This window comes from Protopterus annectens, chromosome 4.part0 (assembly GCF_019279795.1).
Source record: "Protopterus annectens isolate FY-2018-M chromosome 4.part0, PAN1.0, whole genome shotgun sequence".
Lineage (NCBI taxonomy): Eukaryota > Metazoa > Chordata > Ceratodontiformes > Protopteridae > Protopterus > Protopterus annectens.
Window position 1 is genome coordinate 340,664,825 of NC_056733.1, and position 21,958 is coordinate 340,686,782.

At 43.7% G+C, this 21,958-nt stretch overlaps 1 protein-coding gene across 2 annotated transcripts in view; it reads right to left on the reverse strand.

Moving 5' to 3' along the window:
* Window positions 1-1,897: 1,897 nt before the first annotated feature.
* LZTR1 (leucine zipper like transcription regulator 1) overlaps window positions 1,898-21,958 on the reverse strand; it is an 830,693-nt gene continuing 810,632 nt past the window's right edge. For both annotated transcript variants that reach the window (XM_044068313.1, XM_044068312.1), the window contains one exon: window positions 1,898-2,532. In XM_044068313.1, coding sequence (XP_043924248.1) covers window positions 2,416-2,532 — 117 coding nt within the window. In that variant the 3' untranslated portion in view covers window positions 1,898-2,415. The remainder of the gene's footprint in view (window positions 2,533-21,958) is intronic.

A 21,958-nucleotide genomic window follows, 5' to 3' on the forward strand; every position in this document is an offset into this window, starting at 1 on the left:
TTTAAAATGTTGATCCCTGTTTTAATCACTGCAGCTGTGAGTTTACCATTGCTGGCCTCCTCATTATTTGCAAGCATTCTATGTATCTTCTGTGCCTGACCCACAAATGAGCTATGGTATGAAACCACATTTGCTTAGTAATTAAGAGTTTGTAAAGCTAGGGTACTGAATAAACCTTTCTGAACCTGACCAGCAACCCTGATTTCTTAGAGTGCAAGGAGGTAGGCAGAGATATGGTAAATATACCTGCTTTTTGGTTACAGAAATCTCTAGACGTTATACAACTGGTCTACCCTCCTTGGTGCTGGGGTGGGGTATGTGTATTTGGCAGCATATCAGCATTTGTTGCATCAATGAAGGTATCAAAAAGATGGGGTTCTCTACCTGGATTCCTGCAATTTAATCTTGTGATCAGCACCGCTAAATTCTGGTGACCATTCCGTGCCATACAAAAGTTTTCTTCACAGGAAACGGAATACTTACTTCAAAGGTACCAGAAAAGGCTAACATCTTTCAGTTACAAAATGAAAACATATGCTAGCCCACACAGGATGATCCAAAGATGGTCCCTGCAGATTTTCAGCTGTATCCGGGACCATACTAAAGAACTGTCAAAAAGTTTAAAATCAAAGGAAGGAGCAGTTAATGGACTGGTGGTGGAAGGTTCACTCCTGGTTAAAACCTCCTTGGTTGAAGGACAAAGGAACGTTTTCCATGAAGATGTGTTCAGAATCAACCATTTCTTCAATTTCAAGTAATGTTTTGGATGGCTCACACACCTATACTTGTGAATATGCTTGCTTAATTTAATAATTTGTAGCCTGGGATCACTGGTTGCTCTTTAGGCACATTTGAGACCATATTTATTTCCAGCTTCTGAGTCAAATTACAATTAAGTAGTAACTTCTGCACAGCTAGCGGAATCCACAGAGGAAATATCTCAGGGTTTCTCATTTTTTCTCTAATCCTTCTGGTTTCTTTCCTATCACAGGTTCATAGGAAGTTACTAGGTTAATGGCCCTAAGGCCTTTACTAGCCTAGCTATGTTATATGCATAGGTTCATAGGTAGGTACTAGGCTATTGGCCCTAGGGCCTATATAAGCCTAGCCAAAAAGATACCCTGGCTTTCGCCACGCAAGAATAAATATTTATTTTCGGTTTCTGAGAGCCAAACCATGTTCTCTAACTAACCTTGGTTAGATGGTCATTATTTGCAGAGTGAGTCTATGATCAGCACCGACTGATCCTGTCCATAATGGAAATAGGTGCCACCCCCAGTATGAATTTAAGGTTTCCCATCCAAATGTGTAGGTTGTGCTTGGATAGGGTTATTGAGGAGCTCTACTTCATGTGAATTGGGAGTTTTATTCCAGGGAACTGGCAATCTCTGGGAGATATCTGTCTCTCCAGCATGTTCTGTTAATGTTACAGGCTAGGTTGAGACCTCTGCAGCAAGCGACTCTTGTCCAATTTGATTTGTGGATGTGCATTTCCATTAAGGCAGGGTCACAGACTGCTCTGTAGGCCATGCAGAAGTTGCCTGTCAGCAGCCTGTAGAATACAGAGTACAGTGACAGGGCTTTCAGTCTTTCCATGTTGGTTATGTTTTGGAGGCCCTGAATTTTCTTGGTAAGAAACCTCTCTGGTCTCTCCAGCTGCTGCAAGTGTCTGGTGAGGTACATGCAAAAGGGAGCATTATACTCTATAAGTGGTCTGATGAGGGTCGAGTACAGAGGAGTTAACATCCTTAGTCTTGGATACGATGCCCTTACTTATGAAAGTTCTTCATTTCTACACACTTAATGGATTTCCTCTCTTTAGGACTTTAATTACACTTTTCTCTAAAGTTCAAGCATTTCTCTATAAGCCATGAATGAACAACAAAACTTTTAAAACTCTATTTACTAGCTTTATTTAACGTGAGGTACTTATGATTCAAGCTTTTCAGTCCAAAACAAAACAAGCTTTGGTGTTTTTTTGGAACAAAATATCTACCTTGGGAGCCTCACACCACCTTTATCAGCAACTTCAATACAAGAGATCGGTGATTAATCCTCGCAGGGAACAGTACTACTACTGGAAAACTGCAGACTGATGACTGAAAAACAAAGGCAGATTAACCAAAATGTTATGACTTACCGTAACCACTGCCCTCCTCAAAAAAAGATACCATGATACAACACAATATTTTAACAAGAGAGTAATGCAGTGTTTTTTTGTCATTGTCGGATTTTCTTGTTTTATGCCAATGTTCTGTTGTAATTAATTTTATACCGTTCCAAATGCATTGTCTTGATACAGCAGAATATGAAGTATGAAAACTACAGGCATCACATTCATGAAGGAGTCTGACATTGAGCACTTTTTAACTTCTCAGAAGTGACAGCCATTTAATTAAGGATAACACATAAGGCTTATATGTCAGAACCTAGTTCTGCACACTGTTTGTCTGATATGTGATTGGCTAATGATTCGATGATGTCAAGGAGAAGTGGTCGACTCAGTGACCGTAGATTTGATAATTTGGACACCTTTGGAAAAAAGATAAACAAAAAAGAAAAGTTAAAACTAAACAAGATACAGATAAAATGTAACTTCTCTATTAAAATAGAAGTTCTAGTTGCAATATGAACAAAATTCCAAGATACTATTGATAAGATTCAAGTGTTCAATCCATATGTTCAAAAGATTTTGTGGTTCCACGCCAACCTGCAAAATTCCTATGAGAAAAAATGTATACACCTTATATATTATCCATTTTTTTTGGGGGGGGGGGGGAGTTAAATGTTGTTTACAGGAAACTTGAGTTGACTACTTGCTCAACTTGTGCTACATTAAAAAATACACAAGCACACACACAAAGACCAACATATATATATATATATATATATATATATATATATATAAAAATTCCATCAGAAAATAAAAAAAACATTTTGTCCAGTGCTCGCTACAATCTATGTAATACCTACCTTAATTCCAGATTTTCATGGTGATGAATCAACATAACAGCCAGAACGCTTCAACTAAAAAACTTTAGCTGTGAGAAATCCTCCCTCATCAATAAGACATAATTAAAGACCACAAAAGAAAGGGGAAACCATTCCTACCAAGGATTTTTCCTGAATTAAAAAAGGGGATAAGAGACCAAAACAGAAGGTCCATCCTATATACCAAAGGAAAACTTGGTTGGCTCTAGCTGTTCTGATGACATTACCACCCTTAAAGATCATGGGGTTACTGTAACCCATATAACCTATCTACTTTGGGATCTGAGTCAACAGGGCAATTCACTACTGAATGATAACTTACTCAAAACAAGATGTTGCAGAAGGTCAGACTGACTAGAAACAGTCGTTTTCCAAATTCCACTGTGCTCCTGCACTAAACAATCAGGCTGCCACACTTAGTAAATATGGGAGTAGTAGTCCATGTAACACCAACTGAAGATGTCGGACTGAAGCTCCTCTCATGAAAGCTATCAAAGCTGCTATTGCCCTAAATGAATGAACCTAGTCAGCCTCTAGCAATGACTTCCCCCCTCCTTACAAGCATCTTTTAGAAATACAAAAGCTATGATGACACAGTTCGCTTAGTGGCAAAATTACCCAGTCTGCCTTTGGCAAATGAAAAGTACAGTTTTGTACCTACCATAAATGTAGATGTTCGAGTGCTCATGCAGCTGCAGTCATAACAGATGGGTTATCCTGCCGTCAGGCGGGTCCTCGGTCGGCCGAATTCCAAAGTCTAGGTCCGGCGTCGGTTGTCGTCGCTTCTTCCCTGACGTCAGTGCGCCGTGGTATAAAAGAGGCAGCCGACGCCATTTTCTTCAGTTTTTCTTGCCCCAGATGTCAGGTGCCCCCAGAAGGAAGGCAAACATAAAGTTATGCAAAGATGCAATGTTGATAAATCAAAAACAGTAGTTGCAAGCAAATACACCATAAAAGAATACCCCAAAAAGGTTATATGAAAAGTGTTTGTCATAAGGCCTGTCCTAAGAGGGGTTGGAGGGAGGGAAACCTGGACTGCAGCTGTATGAGCACTCGAACATCTACATTTATGGTAGATACAAAACTGTACTATGTTCATCGTGCATACAGCTGCAGTCATAACAGATGGGTAGAATCCCAAAGCTAAGTAAGGGTGGTAGGCACTAAGTGGGACTAGGAGGGGCTAGGATGCCCTGCAGGACTGCTGTGGCAAAGCCCGCTCTAGATTTTGAGTATAGTGGGAGGTGATAGTGCTTAGAGAAAGTGTGCACTGAACTCCAGGTGGCTGCTTCCAAAATGTCCTTGGTAGGGACCCCCCTGAGGAAGGCTGCAGAGGTAGCTTTGGCTCTGGTGGAGTGGGATCTGATGCATGCAGGCACAGCTTTTCCATGAAATGAGTAACAAAGGCGTATGCAGTGGGCTATCCATTTTGAAATTGTCTGTGTGGAAATAGCCTTTCCCTGAGCACCTACAGCACAGGACACAGAGTTGCTCAGATTTCCTGAATGGTTTTGTTCTGTCCAAGTAGTAACGTAGTTGTCTGTGAATGTCCAAGGAATGTAGTAGTCTTTCCCCTTTGTTTTGTGGATTAGGATAAAAGGTAGGTAAGTGGATAGTCTGATTCAAAGCTACACTGGATACTACCTTTGGCATAAAGGTAGGATTGGTTCGTAAGGAAACTCTGTCCTGATGGAAAATGATGAATGGTTGCACAGCCATGAGGGCCTAAAGCTCCGAAACCCTGCGTGCTGAGGTGATAGCCAGAAGAAAGGCCGTTTTCCATGACAAGTACTGTAACTCTGTTGAAGAAGCTGGCTCGAAGGGAGGGAGGGTCAGCTTTTCCAGTACATAGTTGAGGTCCCAAGCAGGGACTGGTGGTTTCCTTGGGGGTTTTATATTCTTTGCCCCTCTGAGGAACTGCCTTAAGTGAGGGTGAGAGAATAATGGAGGATCTGTGTTGTATTGTGCAGAAATGGCTGAAGCGTGGATCTTGATGGAGGAGAAGGAAAGCCCATTGTTTAACATCTCAGCTAGGTACTGTAAAATTTGAGGTATATTTATTACCCAAGGATTCTGTCCCTTTTCGAGATTCCAGGCATAAAATCGTTTCCATTTGGCGGAGTAAGCCTTTCTAGTCGAAGGTCTTCTGGCCTCCAAGATGATGTCCTGCACCTCCTTGGAGAGGAGAAACTATTGGGAAATCAAGGAATTCTCCATGCAGCTAGATTTAGAGTTTTGAGATGGCTGTGAAGGGTTTTGTAGTTGTGCTGGGACAACAGAAGAGGGACTAGAGGTAGGATCCATGGTGGGGAGTGTGTCAGGCTCCTCAGGAGCGGATACCAGTGTTGTCTTGGCCAGTCTGGAGCGATGAGAATCATTTTCGGCCTCTCTGCTCTGGCTTTTAATAGTACTTTGGACAGCAGAGGAAGAGGCGGGAAGGCATAGACTGTCAGTGTTGCCCAGTTGAAGGAAAGTGTGTCCACTTTCCAGGCCTGTGGATGATAGGTCCTTGAACAAAATTTTTTCAACTGGCAATTTCTGTGGGTAGCAAAGAGATCTATGTCTGGCTGTCCCCATGCCTGAGTTATCTTTGTGAAAACTTGAGGATGCAACTTCCATTTGTGTGGATCTGTCATATTTCTGCTTAGGTTGTCTGCCAGTGTTTTTCCTTCCCTGGCAGGAATTGTGCCTGTAGTTGAATTTGCAATTCCAGTGCTGTGTTCCATAGGGTCATGGCTTGCCTGCACAGGGGGTATGAATGAGTTCCCCCCTGTTTGTTTATGTACCACATCACTGTGGTGTTGTCTGTCCTTATCAATAGCTGGCCTGGATGCAGTAGGTCTTTGAAGGTCATAATAGCCTTTTGCACGGCTAGCATTTCCTTTTGGTTGATGTGAAGGTGCTTCTCTTTTCGGGTACATTTTCCCTGAATGCATTGATCTGTCATGTGTGCTCCCCAGGCATAGTCTGAGGCATCTGTTGTGATGATTTGAGTTGCTTGAGGTATACAGAAAGGAAGACCTGTGTTTCTTTGGCAAGCTTGAGCCCACCACAAATTCCTTTTGAAGGCATGGAATGAGTGGTATAATTGCTTCCAAGCTGTGGCTGTGTTGAGACCATAAGTTTTTCAGGTACCATTGAAGTTTCCTCATATGCAGCTTTGCACATGGGATTAGTAGGATGCAAGATGCCATGAATCCCAGAGCCTGCAGGATTTTCCTTGCAGTTAGCCTGGTGTAAGTTGCCATTTTTCTGAAGTATTGAGACAGTTGCCCTTGCTTGTCTGGCGTGAGGTAGGCCATCTGGGTGGTTGTGTCCAAGCTGGCACCCAGGAAAATTATTTGTTGAGAGGGTATTAGTTTTGATTTCTTTTTGTTGACTGTGTATCCCAGGAAGTTCAACAGTTTTATTACAAACGCCAGGTGCTGCAGTAGTATGTCCTTGCTGTCCACTTGGATCAGGCAGTCGTCCAGATATGGGTAGATTTGTATCCCTTGTAGTCTGCAGAAGGCGATTACTGATGCCAGGCATTTTGTAAACACTCTGGGCGCAGTAGATAAGCCAAAGGGCAATGCAGAGAATTGGTAATGGGTTGAACCTGCAAGAAATCTGAGGTATCTTCTGCAACCTTGTCTGATAGGGACATGCAGGTATGCCTCCTTTAGGTCCAATGTTACCAGTCAAGACTCCTTGCCCAGCATGGGAAGAAGCTGCTGTAATGTGAGCATCTTGAATTTTGGCACCTGTAGATATGTGTTTAGGATGGATAGGTCTAAGATAGGTCTCCAATCTTTGTCTTTCCTCGGTACCAGGAATAGTCTGGAATAAAACCCTTGACCTTGTTCTTTTGCAGCTATCTCTTGAATTGCCTTCATGTCTATGAGAGCTGAAACTTGTTTTTGTGCCTCTGCCCTTTGATTTTGTGGCAGGTTTGGCATGCCTCTCATTTTTGGAAGGGTGTGAAAGTGGAACCTGTAGCCTCTGTGTATAATGTCCAGAATCCATTTGTCACAATATGCCAATTTTTTGAGAATAATGTCAATTTTCCGCCCAAAGGTGCTGCCATTAAAGCTTTACTTGGCAGGTGTAGGGGGGAAGTCATTGTGTCTGTTTTCTAAAAGACTGTGATCTATCTTCTCCACCTCTTGGAGTTGGTGCTTGCCACTGTCTGGCTCTGAAGGATCCTTGAAGTTGCCCTCTGCCCCTTGGGCACCTGTATCTGCCCCTTTGAGGTCTGTCCATAGCTGGAAAGGACGAATTGTTTGAAGGCCAGTTTCTGCTGAAACATGGAGGCTGTACCTGCAGGAAATCTTTCACTGCCTGCATTGACTTCACTTTTTCCTCCATTTTCTTTAGCACCTCCTCAGCTTTAACACCAAACAATACATCTTTTTGAAGAGGTGCATCTAATAATTTAGCTTTGACATGATCTGGTAAGGTATGCTCTTTGAGCCAAGCATGCCTACGTATAACAGACCCCGTAACAGCAGCTCTACATGAGGCCTCTAAAGCATCAAAACCACACTGCAAGGTATGTTTTCCCACTTGCTCTGCACCATGCAACAAATCCTGCTACTCTTTTAAATCTGGTTGTTCTGGTTGTGTCATCTTGCTTTTCAGCTGAGATATCAAAAACTGTTGATACTTTAACATATGGAACTGACAGTTTAATGCCCTCATGGTTAAGGTGGCCGAGGTGTACACCTTTTTCCCCCACCTTTCTAAAGCTCTGGAATCTCTCTCTGAAGGTAATGGATTTTTAGCAGTAGAGGCCTTAATTCCCTTGGGACCCTGTGAAATTGTTTCTGGGTCAGCCGTATGGCTTTTATGTAGGAACTGGTGAGAATCAGGAACCTGGTAATACCTGTCTGGTTATCAGAAGGTGGAGGCAAAGAATCAGGATTAAGGCTGGCTTCTGTGTACACATCATCCAATATATCTAAAACAGGAGGGATAGCCAGAGGCCTATGCTGGGGGGAGCAGAAGAAATTCCCTGAGCCTTTTCTTGGAATCTGAATAATCTTGGCCTTCCCAGTGGAAGTGTTACCTCAATGTATGCAGGGTTTCCCCAAAAGAGAAGTCCTCAGGGGGGGGGGGGAGACCAAGGGAATAGACTCCTCAACATCAGAGTCTTCGAATGGAGAATAGGCATAATCCTGGTCCTCAGATAGTTCTGAGGTAATAGAAGCTTGATCTGAGGAAGGGTAGTCTTCCTCTAATCTGGGCCTTTTGTCAGAGGGGGGATGAGAACCCCTGATAAGAGTAATCAAATCCTCAGCCATTTTAAGCATCTGTTTTTTAGGCATGGTGCCTTGAGAGGGGGTCTGAGGAACCTGTTTTTTGGATTTCTTGGCTGCTTTAGATTTAGTGAAGGCTTTAATAGAGAAGGAGGAAGGCCTGAAGACTCCTTGAGAAATGGCAGACCTGTCTAAATTCTGAGTGGCGTCGGGATCTGTAGTAGGAATGGGGGCCGAGGAGCCTGCGACCTTGGGTACTGAAGACACCGGTAATGCTTTGTCATCGGTACTCAGAGGCTGCGTAGGCACCTCGCTGAGTACCGGAGAACCGGCAGTCGGCCTTAGTGTGGTTTCAGTAGGTGGTGTGGACCTCGTGTGTCGGTCCTTATCTTTGCGTTTTTTGCTCAAAACTGGAGTCGGAGTATCCGATGACATAATATAATTAAATTTTTTGCCAAAAAAGTGAAGGGCGATCTCCGCCCGACGCTTAATAGTGCGCTTATTGAATTTAGCACAAAAACGGCAGGCCGAGACGTCGTGGTCTGGGCCTAAGCAAGGTATACAGAAAGAGTGGAAATCCTTATGCGGTATTTGCTTCCCACATGAAATGCAATTATTAACTTTGTCTGACATCGGTCTGAGGCAAGAAAAGTTTCCCCAACGGGGTACTTAGCTTTCAAGAAGACTTCGGCTGAAATACCTTCGTAAATCTCAGGAGTTGGCCGACCGGCACTTGCGAACTGCTTCTGCTTCGGGCACCGCGCGGCAAGAAAGACTGAAGAAAATGGCGTCGGCTGCCTCTTTTATACCCTGGCGCACTGACGTCAGGGAAGAAGCGATGACAACCGACGCCGGACCTAGACTTTGGAATTCGGCCGACCGAGGACCCGCCTGATGGCAGGATAACCCATCTGTTATGACTGCAGCTGTATGCATGATGAACATCATACAGTTGGTTCACTTCTCTGACCACATTCATATGAAAAAAAGCTAATGGCTTCATAGGCACTTAACCTATTTGGGAAAGATTTCTCTGAATTTTATTTGGCAAGAAAAGACACTGGCAGTTCAACAAAATTGCTTGGACATAAACTTAGAAACAATCCTCAGAAGGGAATATGGAATGGCACTCAAAATGTTATTCTACCCTTTACTTAGATCAGCAAGTATAATGCTCAAAAATCTTTCTGTTAGAAGTAGCACTGGTTATCATAAAGAATGTCCTCCTAGAAACAAAACAAGTTGCAGGAAGGAATGGACTTGCATGCCAAACCCAAGCCTTATCAAGGTAGATTTTATGGATGTGAAAGCTTTCTGAAAGAATTTTAAGGTATATCTGATCCCTTTACAAAGTTTCTAATATATTTAGGTATGCCACCATTTGCCCTGGGCATGATACTAAAAGGCAGAAATAGCATACAGATAAACTTCGACAGCGGATTACAGCAAAACTAGACAGGAACAATGGATATTTCAACAACACATTACATTCACATGCAAACCTATGTTAAAGGTCTAAGCATGATGTATTCCAAAAAACTTGAACAACTTCCTCTAATACTCTTATCCCATCAACAGCTACATCTTTAGCATTTTAAGACCTGGGTTCTGGGCTGTTTGGACATATTGGTACAAGCAAAGTACAGTTGTGTACACTTATCATAAATGTAGATGTTCGAGTGTATTCACTGTTGCAGTCATTACATTTGGGTATTCTTCTGGCAGGTTGCCCTCAGTCGGCCTGAATTCCAAAGTCTTGGGTTCTGCATCGGTTGCTGTCTCCTCTTCCATAACGTCAGGGGTATAAAACATGCAGCCGATGCCATTTTCTTTAGTTTTTCTTGCCCCCGATGTCAACTGCCCCCAAAAAGGTAGGAAAAAAAAAAAAAAAAAAATATATATATATATATATATATATATATATATATATATATCTATATATATATACATGCATCAATATAAACTTTACCTTCATCTACAAGCAAATACACCACATAGGTTGTAGAAGATAGAGAAGGAAAGATAAACTCCAGAATGACAGGGGGATGGTGGGAGGGTAACCTGGACTGCAACAGTGAATACACTCGAACATCTACATTTATGGTAAGTGTACACAGCTGTACTATGTATGTTCTTCATGTTTCACTGTTGCAGTCATTACATTTGGGTAGAATCCCAAAGTTATGGTTGGGAGGCTGGAGCTAAACAGCATTAGGTGCGGCTATAAGGCCCTGCAGAACTGCAATGGCAAAGCCTGCCCTGGACTTAGAGTAGAGAGGCAAATGATAATGCTTTGTAAAGGTGTGAACAGAAGTCCAAGTAGCAGCCTCTAGAATGTCTTTGGTTGGTACTCCTCTGAGAAAGGCTGCTGAAGTAGCTGCAGCTCTGGTGGAATGACACCTAATGCCCTTGGGCACAGGATTACCATGGTGTAAGTAGCAGAAATGGATACAGTGGCTTATCCACTTTGAAATTGTCTGCTTTGAAATAGCCTTTCCTCCTGATCCTTCAGCATATGTCACTAGTAATTCCTCAGTTTTTCTTAGAGCTTTAGTCCTGCTCAAGTAGAATTTTAGCTGTCTCTGTACGTCCAAGGAATGGAGAATTCACTCCCTCTTGTTCTGCGGATTTGGATAAAAGGTTGACAGATGAATTGTTTGGTTAAGAGCCACAATGGAAACCACCTTAGGCATAAAAGTAGGATTTGTCCTCAGAGACACCGTGTCTGGGTAAAATATGATAAAAGGTTCTACAGCCATGAGGGCCTGTAGCTCTGAAACTCTTCTTGCTGAAGTAATTGCTAGTAGCAGAGCTTTTTCCATGATAAGAACTTTATAACAGCGGTAGCGGCTGGTTCAAATGGAGGCAGGGTGAGCTTTTCCAACACATAATTTAGGTCCCATGCAGGTACTGGTGATCTTCTAGGAGGCCTTAAATTTTTGGCTCCACTAAGATACTACTTTAGTAAAGGATGAGAAAAGATTGGTGGATCTGTATTGTAATGAGCCGAAATGGCAGAGGCATGGATTTTAATTGATGAGAAAGATAGGCCTTTGTCAAGCATCTCAGTTAAGTATTGTAATATCTGAGGAGTATTTGGTTCTGCTTTATCTGTTCCTTGTGCTTGATTCCAAGCACAGAATCTCTTCCATTTGTCAGCATAAGATTTTCTAGTACTAGGGCTTCTGGCTTCCAAAATGACATCCATCACAGCTTTACTGAGAGGTGTTGTTTGTATAACTACATGATCAGCCATGCTGCCAGGTTCAGTGTCTGTAGTTGATTGTGCAGGATCTGATTGTTTTGCTGGGACAGTAGTTGAGGTCTTTGAGGTAAGGTCCAAGCTGGGTATTGAGTCAAGTTCCTTAGGATTGGGTACCAGTATTGGCGGGGCCAGTCCGGGGCAATTAGTATCATCTTTGGTGTCTCTTGTCTGACTTTTAGGAGGACCTTGGGGAGAAGAGGAAGAGGAGGAAAGGCGTAAACCGATAGGTTTTTCCAACTGAAGGATAGGGCGTCCACTTTCCATGCTTGTCTGTGGTAAGTCCTTGTGCAGAATTTTTTCAATTGATAATTTTGAGGAGAGGCAAACAGATCTATGTCTGGGCTCCCCCACTTCTCTGTTATCATGCTGAAGACTTGTGGATTTAGTTTCCACTCGTGAAGATCCATAAGGTTTCTGCTTAAATCGTCTGCCAGACTATTTTATTTTCCTGGCAGGAATTGAGCTTGAAGATGTATTTGGTAGGTCAAAGCTGTGTCCCACAGTGCCATGGCCAATCTGCAAAGGGGGTACGAGTGTGTGCCCCCTTGCTAGTTTATATACCACATGACTGTGGTGTTGTCCGTCTTTATCAGTAGTTGTCCTGGATGAAGTAAGTCCTTGAAGGCTGTTAGGGCATTTCAAACAACTAGCATCTCTTTCTGGTTGACATGTAGATGCATTTGTTTTGGGGTCCATATGCCCTGAATGCATCTTCCTGCCATGTGGGCCCTCCAGGCATAATCTGATGTGTCTGTTGTTAAGGTTTGGCTAGCAGGGGGTAGGGTGAAGGCCCGTCCCATGTTTTGGTGACATGCCTTTGCCCACCATGGAAACTCCTGTTGTAGGCAGGGAATGAGAGGAATCATTGCTTTCAGACTGTGAGAATGTTGACTCCATACACTTTTTAGGTACCACTGAAGTTTCCTCATATACAGTCTTGCATATGGAATCAGTGGGATGCAGGATGCCATGAAGCCCAGAGCCTGCAGAATTTGTCTTGCAGATAACTGGGTTTTTGTTGCCATCAGTTTGAAGTAAGTAGTCAGTTGCCTTTGCTTGTCTGGCGTGAGGTAAGCCATCTGGGCAGTTGTATTCAAGCTTGCACCCAGGAATATTATCTTTTGAGAGGGTACCAGTTGTGATTTCTTTTCATTTATTGTGTACCCTAGGCATGTTAGCAGCCTTTTCACAAATGCCAGGTGTCGAAGAAGAATGTCCTTGTTCTCTGCTTGAATGAGACAGTCGTCCAAGTAAGGGTATATTTGTATACTTCTTTGTTTGCAAAATGCAATTACTGGCGCCAGGTACTTTGTAAAGACCCTGGGCACAGTAGATAAGCCAAAGGGCAGTGCAGAGAATTGGTAATGCATTAAGCCAGCCTTGAATCTGAGGGTATCTTCTGCACGATTGTCTTATTGGGACATGCAGGTATGCCTCTTTTAGGTCTAATGTCACCAGCCAAGCATTCTTGCCCAGGATGGGCAGAAGCTGCTGCAAAGTCAGCATTTTGAATTTTGGAATGTTCAGGTATGTGTTCAAAATCAATAAATCCAGTATTGGCCGCCAGGCCTTGTCCTTTCTGGGTACCAAGAACAGTCTTGAGTAAAAACCTTGTCCTTTTTCCTGTTCTGGTACTGGATGAATGGCCCCCATATCCATGAGGGACATAACCTGTTTCTGTGCCTCTGCTCATTGATTTTTTGGCAGATCTGGCCAACCATTTGCCATTGGCAGAGTACGGAAATGGAATCTGTATTCCTGTGATACTATGTTTAGTACCCACTTGTCCTGGGTTATTAACTGCCAATTGTGAGCAAAAAGTGCTAATTTTCCCCCTATGGGTGCTGCCAAAAGATAAGTGCTTGGTGTAGGCAGACGGAAGTCATTGGGATTGTTTTCTGTAGGTTTGCGCTTTATCTGCTCCAGATTTGTAGGTAGAAGCGCCCCATTGCTTTGACCTGTATGAATCTTGCGCCTGGTATCTGGAACCCTTAGGGCATCTGGATTTGCCCCTTTGAGCTCTGTCTGACATAGGAAAGGACCATTTTTTTTGTAGGCCAGTGTCTACTGAATCTTGGTGGCTGCACTTGTAAGAAGTATTTAACAGGTTGCATAGCCTTAGCTTTGTCTTCCATTTTCTTTAAAACCTCTTCTGCCTTAATACCAAACAGAGAATCATGCTGTAAAGGTACATCTAGCAATTTAGCTTTAACATGATCAGGCAAATTTTGTTCCTTTAACCAGGCATGCCTCCTTATCACAGATCCAGTAACTGTGACCCTGCAGGAGGCCTCTAAGGAGTCAAAACCACATTGCAAAATATGTTTTCCAACCTGTTCAGCTGCATGCAATAATTCCTGCAATTCTTTATTTTCTCCACATTCTGAAATCAACATCATTTTCTGTTTCAGCAATCCAATATGTTGTTGTACTTAAGCATATGAAATTGACAGTTTAAGGTCCTGATTGCCAAGGTTGCAGATGTATAGACCTTTTCTCCCCATCTGTCCAGTGCCCTTGAATCTCTGTCAGAGGGGGTAGGATTTTTTGCTGTTGAAGCCTTAACTCCCTTTGGACCCTGTGAAATAGTTTCAGGATCAGCAGCAGGATTTCTAAATAAAAATTTATGTGAGTCAGGGACCCTGTAATATCTATCAGGCTTACTGGGAGCCAGAGGTAAGGAGTCAGGGGTCAAGCTTGACTCCGGAAACACATCATCCACAATGTCTAAAACAGGGGGAATGGCTAAAGGCCTGTGCTGAGGGAGAAGAAGGAAATCCCTGAGTCTCTTTTTTGATTCTGAGAAGTCTTGACTCTCCCAGTGAAAATGCTCCCTCAAAGTAAGCAAGGTTTCTCCAAATGAATAATCCTCAGGAGGAGATGCAGATGGTATAGACTCCTCTGCATCAGAATCCTCATAGGGAGGTATAGATAATTCCTGATCAGAAGAGGAATCAGAAGACATAGAAACCTGATATGAAGATTCATAATCAGTGTCCTGCCTAGGCCTCTTATCTGGAGGGGGGATGGGTACCCCTGATCAAGGTAATAAGGTCTTCAGCCATTTTGATCATCTGTTTTTTAGGCATAGAGGCCTGTGCACGTGGCTCATGCATCGTTTTTTTAGTTTTAGAAGTTGCCTTTGTCTTTGGTTTTGCAGCTGTCGTCGGTTTGAGATACAAATGGTAAGGTCTGAATACACCCTCAGAAGCCGGTTCCTGCTCACGGGCTCGGTCCAGTACCTTGAGTATCTTGCGGCATGCTGGACTCCACATAGGTGTCGGTAGAGGCCTGTGACTCGAAGGTAGCGGGTATCAGGGGCCGCGAAAGAGCCTCACTGAGTACCGGCGACTGGCTTAGAAGCTTCGTCGTCGGTTTTGGATCTCGACTGCCTTTCTCTGTCCTTTTCTTTGCGTTTTTTATGTACTCCGGTAGTCGGATTGCTATCCGACGACATTTCTGGGTAGTTAAATCTGTTTCCAAAATACTTTGATGCAAAAATATACAGACGCTTAATAGTGCGTTGGTTAAATCTAGCGCAAAACCGACAGCCAGGCACATTGTGATCAGGGCCTAGGAAAGGAATACAGTATAAATGGAAATCCTTATGAGGTATTTGCTTCCCACAAGTAATACAATTATTAACTTTTTCTGACATCGGTAAGGAGCAAGAAAAAAAGTTTCCCCAACGGGGTACTTAACTTTAGTGAAGACTTTGGTTCTGAAACTCAAACTTGAATATTTCAGTAGTCGGCCGACCGGCACTTGCGAAATGCTTCTGCTTTGAGCACTGCGCGGCAAGAAAGACTAAAGAAAATGGCGTCGGCTGCATGTTTGATACCCCTGACGACCTGACGTCATGGAAGAGGAGACAGCAACCGACGCAGGACCCAAGACTTTGGAATTCAGGCCGATTGAGGGCAACCTGCCAGCAGATTACCCACATGTAATGATTGCAACAGTGAAACACGAAGAACATCAGCTAAGGTACTAAAAGCAGCAACTAGGGATTGTGGAGTCTGACCATGAGCTCCTATAGTAAGGAAAAACAAACTGGGTACTGACAAAAGGAGTCCAAGAAGAAAGATACAGCCATGTATAACACAGAGCCACAAACCAACACAGTGAGCCTGTCTCACTGCCAGAGAAAATCTGGAAAACTCTGGGCCAATCAAAAAACAATTTCTATGTTCCACCATTCTGGAGTAATGCTGCTTCCTTTGACAGCAGCAGTGATTTCACTCCCCACTATGCTGATGTAAAACATAATAAAAATGCTGGCTTGATACTACTTCAGAATGGTGATGGAAGGAGGATTGGAGGATTTTCCTCACTGCTATAATAGTTCATAGGTGTGTACTAGGCTAATGGCCCTGGGGCTTTACAAGTCTAGCTATAGGATTACCCTGGCATTGTGCAACCCAACCTTAGTTCCCAGTGCTTCTGTCAAGTAGAGCCACTGGAGTTATCCCTGGAGTGAATTTTCTATTTACCATCACTCATCAAGATTTTTCTTGAAGAGGGTCAAGTGCTCTGCTTGACATGATTGGGAGGTCTATTCCATAGCATGGGCAGTCTCTGGGTTATGAACCTGTCCCTCCAGTACATTCTGTTGATTCTGGTAATGAGGTTGAGGTCTCTGGAGTGTGTGGTGTGGAGGGATTGGGATTTGTTTAGATGTAGCATTTCTAACACAGCTGGATCAGATATGGCTTTGTAAGTCAAGCAGAGATCGCCTCTAAGTAGACGATACGAGACCGAGAATAGTTGGAGTTTTTTGAGTCTGCCCATATAGGACAAGTGTTTAAGGCCTAGGATCCTCTTTGTGAGGTAGTTTTACGGCCTCTCCAGTTGCTGCAGGTGTCTAGTGAGGTACATGCCAAATGGGGCATTGTACTCAATGACTTGCCTAATGAGGGAAGAGTAGAGGGAGACAATGACCTCTTTCTTCCTGGATGCAAAACCCAAAGTAATGAGATGTGCCACATAGGACTTTCTGACCACAGTGGCAATGTGGTGATCAAAAGAGAGATTGCTGTCAACCTGTGTTCCCAGATCTCTTGTAATGCCTTCTGCGTTCAGTGGACTACCATCGATGTGGTAATTCATGGGAACCGGGATTTTCCCAAAGGGGATAATGACATTTTTTGGCGCTCAGCTTAAGGCCATGGTTCTGACACCAGTTGTTGGTCTCAGTGAGGCCATTCTGTAGGATTTTAACATCACTTGGGGAGTTAATAATAGCTCCCAACTTGCAATCATCTGTGAACTTTGTCAGCCAGAGTCCCTTCGTGTTGGTCTGGACTTCAGAGAAGTAGTTACCAAACAGGAGAGGACCCAGGACCGAACCCTGTGGGACTCCACTCGTGACAATTCGGCAGTCTGACTTGGAGTCAGCTACTTTCACACTGTGGGTTCTGTGAGCCAGTTTGCAACCCACCTAGTGATATAGGGGTTGATGCCTAGCTTAGTGAGTTTTTCTATGATTCCTGAGTGGGGAATGGTATCAAAGGCCTTGGCCAGATTAAGGTAGGCTGTATGAACCACCTTGCCTTCATCCACAGCTCTGGTGACTTGACTCAAAGAAGTTGCCCAAGTTGAGCAGGAATGATCTACACTTCACAAAACCAAACTGTGTGTGATCCAGAGTGTGGAGATTCCCTATATCCTTGTTTATTAGGTCCATGATGAAGCGTTCCATATCTTTGCATATCAGACTCGTCAGGCTAATGGGTTGATAGTTCCCAGGGTCTGTAGTCACTCCTCCTTTGTGGAGAGGGATGACTGTAGCAGTACACCATTCGGTAGGGACAAAGCCTGAAGTGCGGCTGTGACTGAACAGGGCACACAGGTGAGGTGCCAGTTCACTCATGTAGTTCATGAAGAACACAGCCATGGATACTGTCAGGTCCCATAGAAGCTGTATTCTTGGCCTTGGACAGTGCTGTTTTAACCTGTGCAGCAGTAATACTTGGTGCCTGGCAATTTACTGGTATTGTGATTGGTCCTTTGGGGGGGGGATAAAGTTGGCACTGAATCTGTCACCCTGTATACTGGCAATATCTGTTGGCAAAGGAGGTGCCATTGTGCAGTAGTTCAGAGCAAATCTGGGTATTGCCGTGGAGAATCTTTACATAACTACAGAAGACCTTGTGATTGTTTTTACTGTCTGCTGCAATTCTGTTTTCATAGCTAGCTTTAGAGGATTTGATGAGGGATCTCAACTTTTTGTTGAGGCTGATAAGGGAGTTTTTCTAGTCTTGGGACTTCATCTTATTCAACATTAGTTTCCTCCTTCTGTTGTAGAGTTTGTTTATGGCAGGGGACCACTAGATTGGCTTCCTTTTTTGGAGGAGAGCATCTTGGTTCTATTGGGTATGGAGAGATCCATGCATTTGTGTACGTGTTCATACAGTGCATTGGTGTAAGATTCGGCAGTCATACAACTATTATCCATTTGCATGGGTGCCGTAAATTTAGTCACCTCTGTTTTTAGGAGCCCAAAGTTAGCTTTAGAGAAGTTTTTCATGGTGGCTACCTTTGGGGAGGGTGGTGGGAGGGATGTGGATTTCCAAGGTGATTAGTTTGTGGTCGGATCTAACCAGGGAGGAGATTACTATTGGTGTAGAGCAATGGTTGCCCATGCTAGTAATGACGAGGTCAAGGATGTTGCTACCTCTAGTGGGGATAAGAGCGTGCTGGTCCAGGGCATTGGAATTAATGAACCCCAGGAAAAGTACAGTTTTGTACCTACCATAAATGTAGATGTCCGATAGGTATGCATCTGCAGTCCTGACATATGGGTTGTCCTGCCTCAGGCAGCCCTTCGGTCGGCCGGATTCCAAAGTCTGGGTCCGGCGTCGGCTGATGTCGCCCTTTTCCCCGACGTCAGAGCGCCTGGGGTATAAAAGCGCCAGCCGACGCCATCTTCCTCAGTTTTTCTTGCCCCAGATGCCAGGTGCCCTCTAAGGAAGGCTAAATTTGGAGAGATGGAAAAATTCCAAACATGCACTGCAATAAAAAACAAATACACCATAAAAGATAACCCCAGCTAGCTAAAATGAGGGATAGGTACCCAAAGAATACCACAGAGGGGTAGGAGGGAGGGAAAACCTGACTGCAGATGCATACCTATCGGACATCTACATTTATGGTAGGTACAAAACTGTACTATGTCCTTCAAGGATGCATCTGCAGTCCTGACATATGGGTAGAATACCATAGCCAAGCTGGGGGTGGTAGGACCTAAGAAAAGGATGGTGTAGCCAACATGCCCTGCAGGACTGCAGTAGCAAAGCCTGCTCTGGATCTGGAATATAAAGGCAAGTTGTAATGCTTGGAAAATGTATGCACGGAGCTCCATGTAGCAGCTTCTAAAATGTCCTTTGTAGCCACCCCTCTTAAGAAGGCTGTAGAGGTGGCTGTTGCTCTGGTGGAATGAGGCCTGATGTTAGCTGGCACAGCTTTTCCATGAAAAGAGTAACAGAATCGAATGCAATTTCCTATCCATTTTGAAATTGTCTGTTTGGAAATTGCTTTTCCTTGTACACCAGCAGCATATGCTACAAAGAGTTGGTCAGTTTTTCTGTAAGTCTTAGTTCTGTCCAAGTAGTAGCGCAACTGTCTGTGAATGTCCAGGGTATGCAGAAGTTTCTCTCCTTTATTTTGTGGATTTGGAAAGAAGGTAGGCAGGTGAATAGCTTGGTTCAGTGAGACCCTGGATACCACCTTTGGCATGAATGAAGGATTGGTTCTCAAACAGACTCTGTCTAGGGTTACCACCTGTCCCACTTTGCGAGGGACAGTCCCTCTTTGGGCAGTTGTGTCCTGCAAAAAATGTGAAAAAATGGCAAATGTCCTGAGATTTTAGGACAAAATTTTTTTCTATATTTTATGTCATAGTTGCATAAAACAGTTATTCTGTATCTGAAACACCTAAATGTTATAAGAAACAGAATAATGAACTAAAATGCTACAAGAATAGACTTTTATTCAGGCAAAAAACTGAAGTTCTGTCCTTTGTACTGGCCGTGGGTATGTTTTGCCCTGCAAAATCTGATGTTTGTAGCTCAAATGTCCCACTTTGGGCATTTGGAAAGGTGGCAACCCTAACTCTGTCCTGATGAAAAATGAGAAATGGTTGTACTGCCATGAGGGCCTGTAACTCAGATACTCTTCTTGCTGAGGTTATGGCCAGAAGGAAGGCAGTCTTCCAAGACAGGAATTGTAGTTCTGAAGATGCTGCTGGTTCAAAGGGAGGTAGAGTTAATTTTTCCAACATGAAGTTAAGGTCCCATGTAGGCACTGGTGGTTTCCTTGGAGGGTTGATGTTTTATCCTCTTAGAAACTGCCTTAGCAGAGGATGAGAAAATACAGGTGGATCAGTGTTGTACTCTGCTGAAATTGCTGAAGCATGAATTTTTATGGAAGAATAAGAAAGGCCATTATGGAGCATTTCAGCCAAGTATTCAAGGATATGTGGAATGCTCATCACTGTCGGATCTTGACCCTTTGCGGTGTTCCAGGTACGAAATCTTTTCCATTTTGCTGAATATGCCTTTCTTGTGGAAGGCCGAGCTTCCATGATGATATCCTTTACCCTCTTGGATAGTTTATCCTGGTGAGGAGTCAAGGTATTTTCCAGGCTGTCAGCTGCAAGGTTTTTAGGCTGGAGTGCAGAGTTTTGTAATTGTGCTGTGTCAGAAGAAGTGGCCATTGTGGTAGAGGCCACGGTTTCGTGCGTGACATGCTCTTTAACAGTGGGGTACCAGTGTTGTCTTGGCCAGTCCGGAGCTATCAGAATCACTTTTGGTTGCTCTGTCCTGATCTTCAGTAAGACCTTGGTCATTAACGGTAGAGGTGGGAATGCATATACTGTTAGAGTATTCCAGCTGAAGGAGAGGGCGTCCACTTTCCATGCTGGAGGATGGTATGTCCTTGTGCAGAATTTCTTCAGTTGATGGTTGTGGTGGGAGGCAAAAAGATCTATGTCAGGCCTTCCCCATGATTGTGCTATCTGAAGAAAAATGTCTGGGTGCAACATCCATTCGTGTGGATCCATGATGTTTCTGCTTAGGCTGTCCGCCAGTACATTGTCCTTTCCTGGTACGAACTGGGATTGCAGCTCTATATTGAGTTTTAGGGAAAGTTCCCAAAGATTCATTGCCAGCCTGCAAAGAGGGTAGGAATGGGTACCTCCTTGCTTGTTTATGTACCACAAAACTGTGGTATTGTCTGTCTTTATTAGCAGGTGACCTTGATGTAGGAAGTGTTCGAAGGCCTCGATTGCATGTATTACTGCCAGCATTTCCTTTTGGTTGATGTGCAGGCGCAATTCTTTTTGTGTCCATTGTCCTTGAATGCATCTGCCCTCCATGTGAGCTCCCCATCCATGGTCTGAGGCGTCCGTTGTAATGGTTTGGCTGATATGTGGCTTGCTGAAAGGCAGACCCATGTTTGTCTGGCTTGCTTGTGCCCACCACAGAAATTCCTTTTGAAGGCATGGAATGAGGGGGATCAAAGCTTCTAGGCTGTGACTGTGTTGAGACCATAGACTCCTTAAGTACCATTGTAGTTTCCTCATACGCAGCCTTGCTTGTGGAATCAGAAGAATGCAAGATGCCATGAAACCCAGGGCCTGCAGGATTTTCCTTGCAGTGAGCTGGGTTTGTGTTGTCAGATTTCTGAAATAATCCGGTAATTGTTCTTGTTTTTCTTCTGTGAGAAAAGCCATTTGGGTGTTTGTATCCAGTTTTGCACCCAGGAAAATTATTCGCTGGGATGGAACAAGTCTTGATTTCTGAATGTTGACTGTGTATCCCAAGGCCTGTAGTAGGCGGATGGCATAGTTCAAGTGTTTTACCAATGTTTGTTGGCTGTCCGCTTGTATAAGGCAGTCGTCCAGGTATGGGTATATTTGAATCCCCTGAAGTCTGCAATGTGCAATTACTGATGCCAGGCATTTCGTGAATACTCTGGGCGCAGTAGATAAGGCAAAGGGCAATGCTGAGAATTGATAATGCTCTGAACCTGCAAGAAATCTGAGGTGTCTTCTGCAACTTTGTCTGATAAGGACATGCAGGTATGCCTCCTTGAGGTCTAGAGTTACCAGCCAGGACCCTTTGCCCAGCATGGGAAGGAGTTGCTGTAAGGTCAGCATTTTGAATTTTGGCACAATGAGATAAATATTCAGTGCGGACAAGTCCAGAATAGGCCTCCATTGCTTTTCTTTTCTTGGAACAAGGAATAGTCTGGAATAAAATCCTTGGCCTTGTTCTGTGAAAGGAACCTTTTCTATTGCTTTCATTTGTAGTAGGTTGGAAATTTGCTTGAAAGCCTCTGCCCTTTGATTTGTTGGCAGGTTTGGCATGCCTTGTCTTTTTGGTAATGTATGAAAATGGAATCTGCATCCTTTGTCTATTATTTGCAGTATCCATTTGTCCTTTGTAATACTGTGCCAATTTTC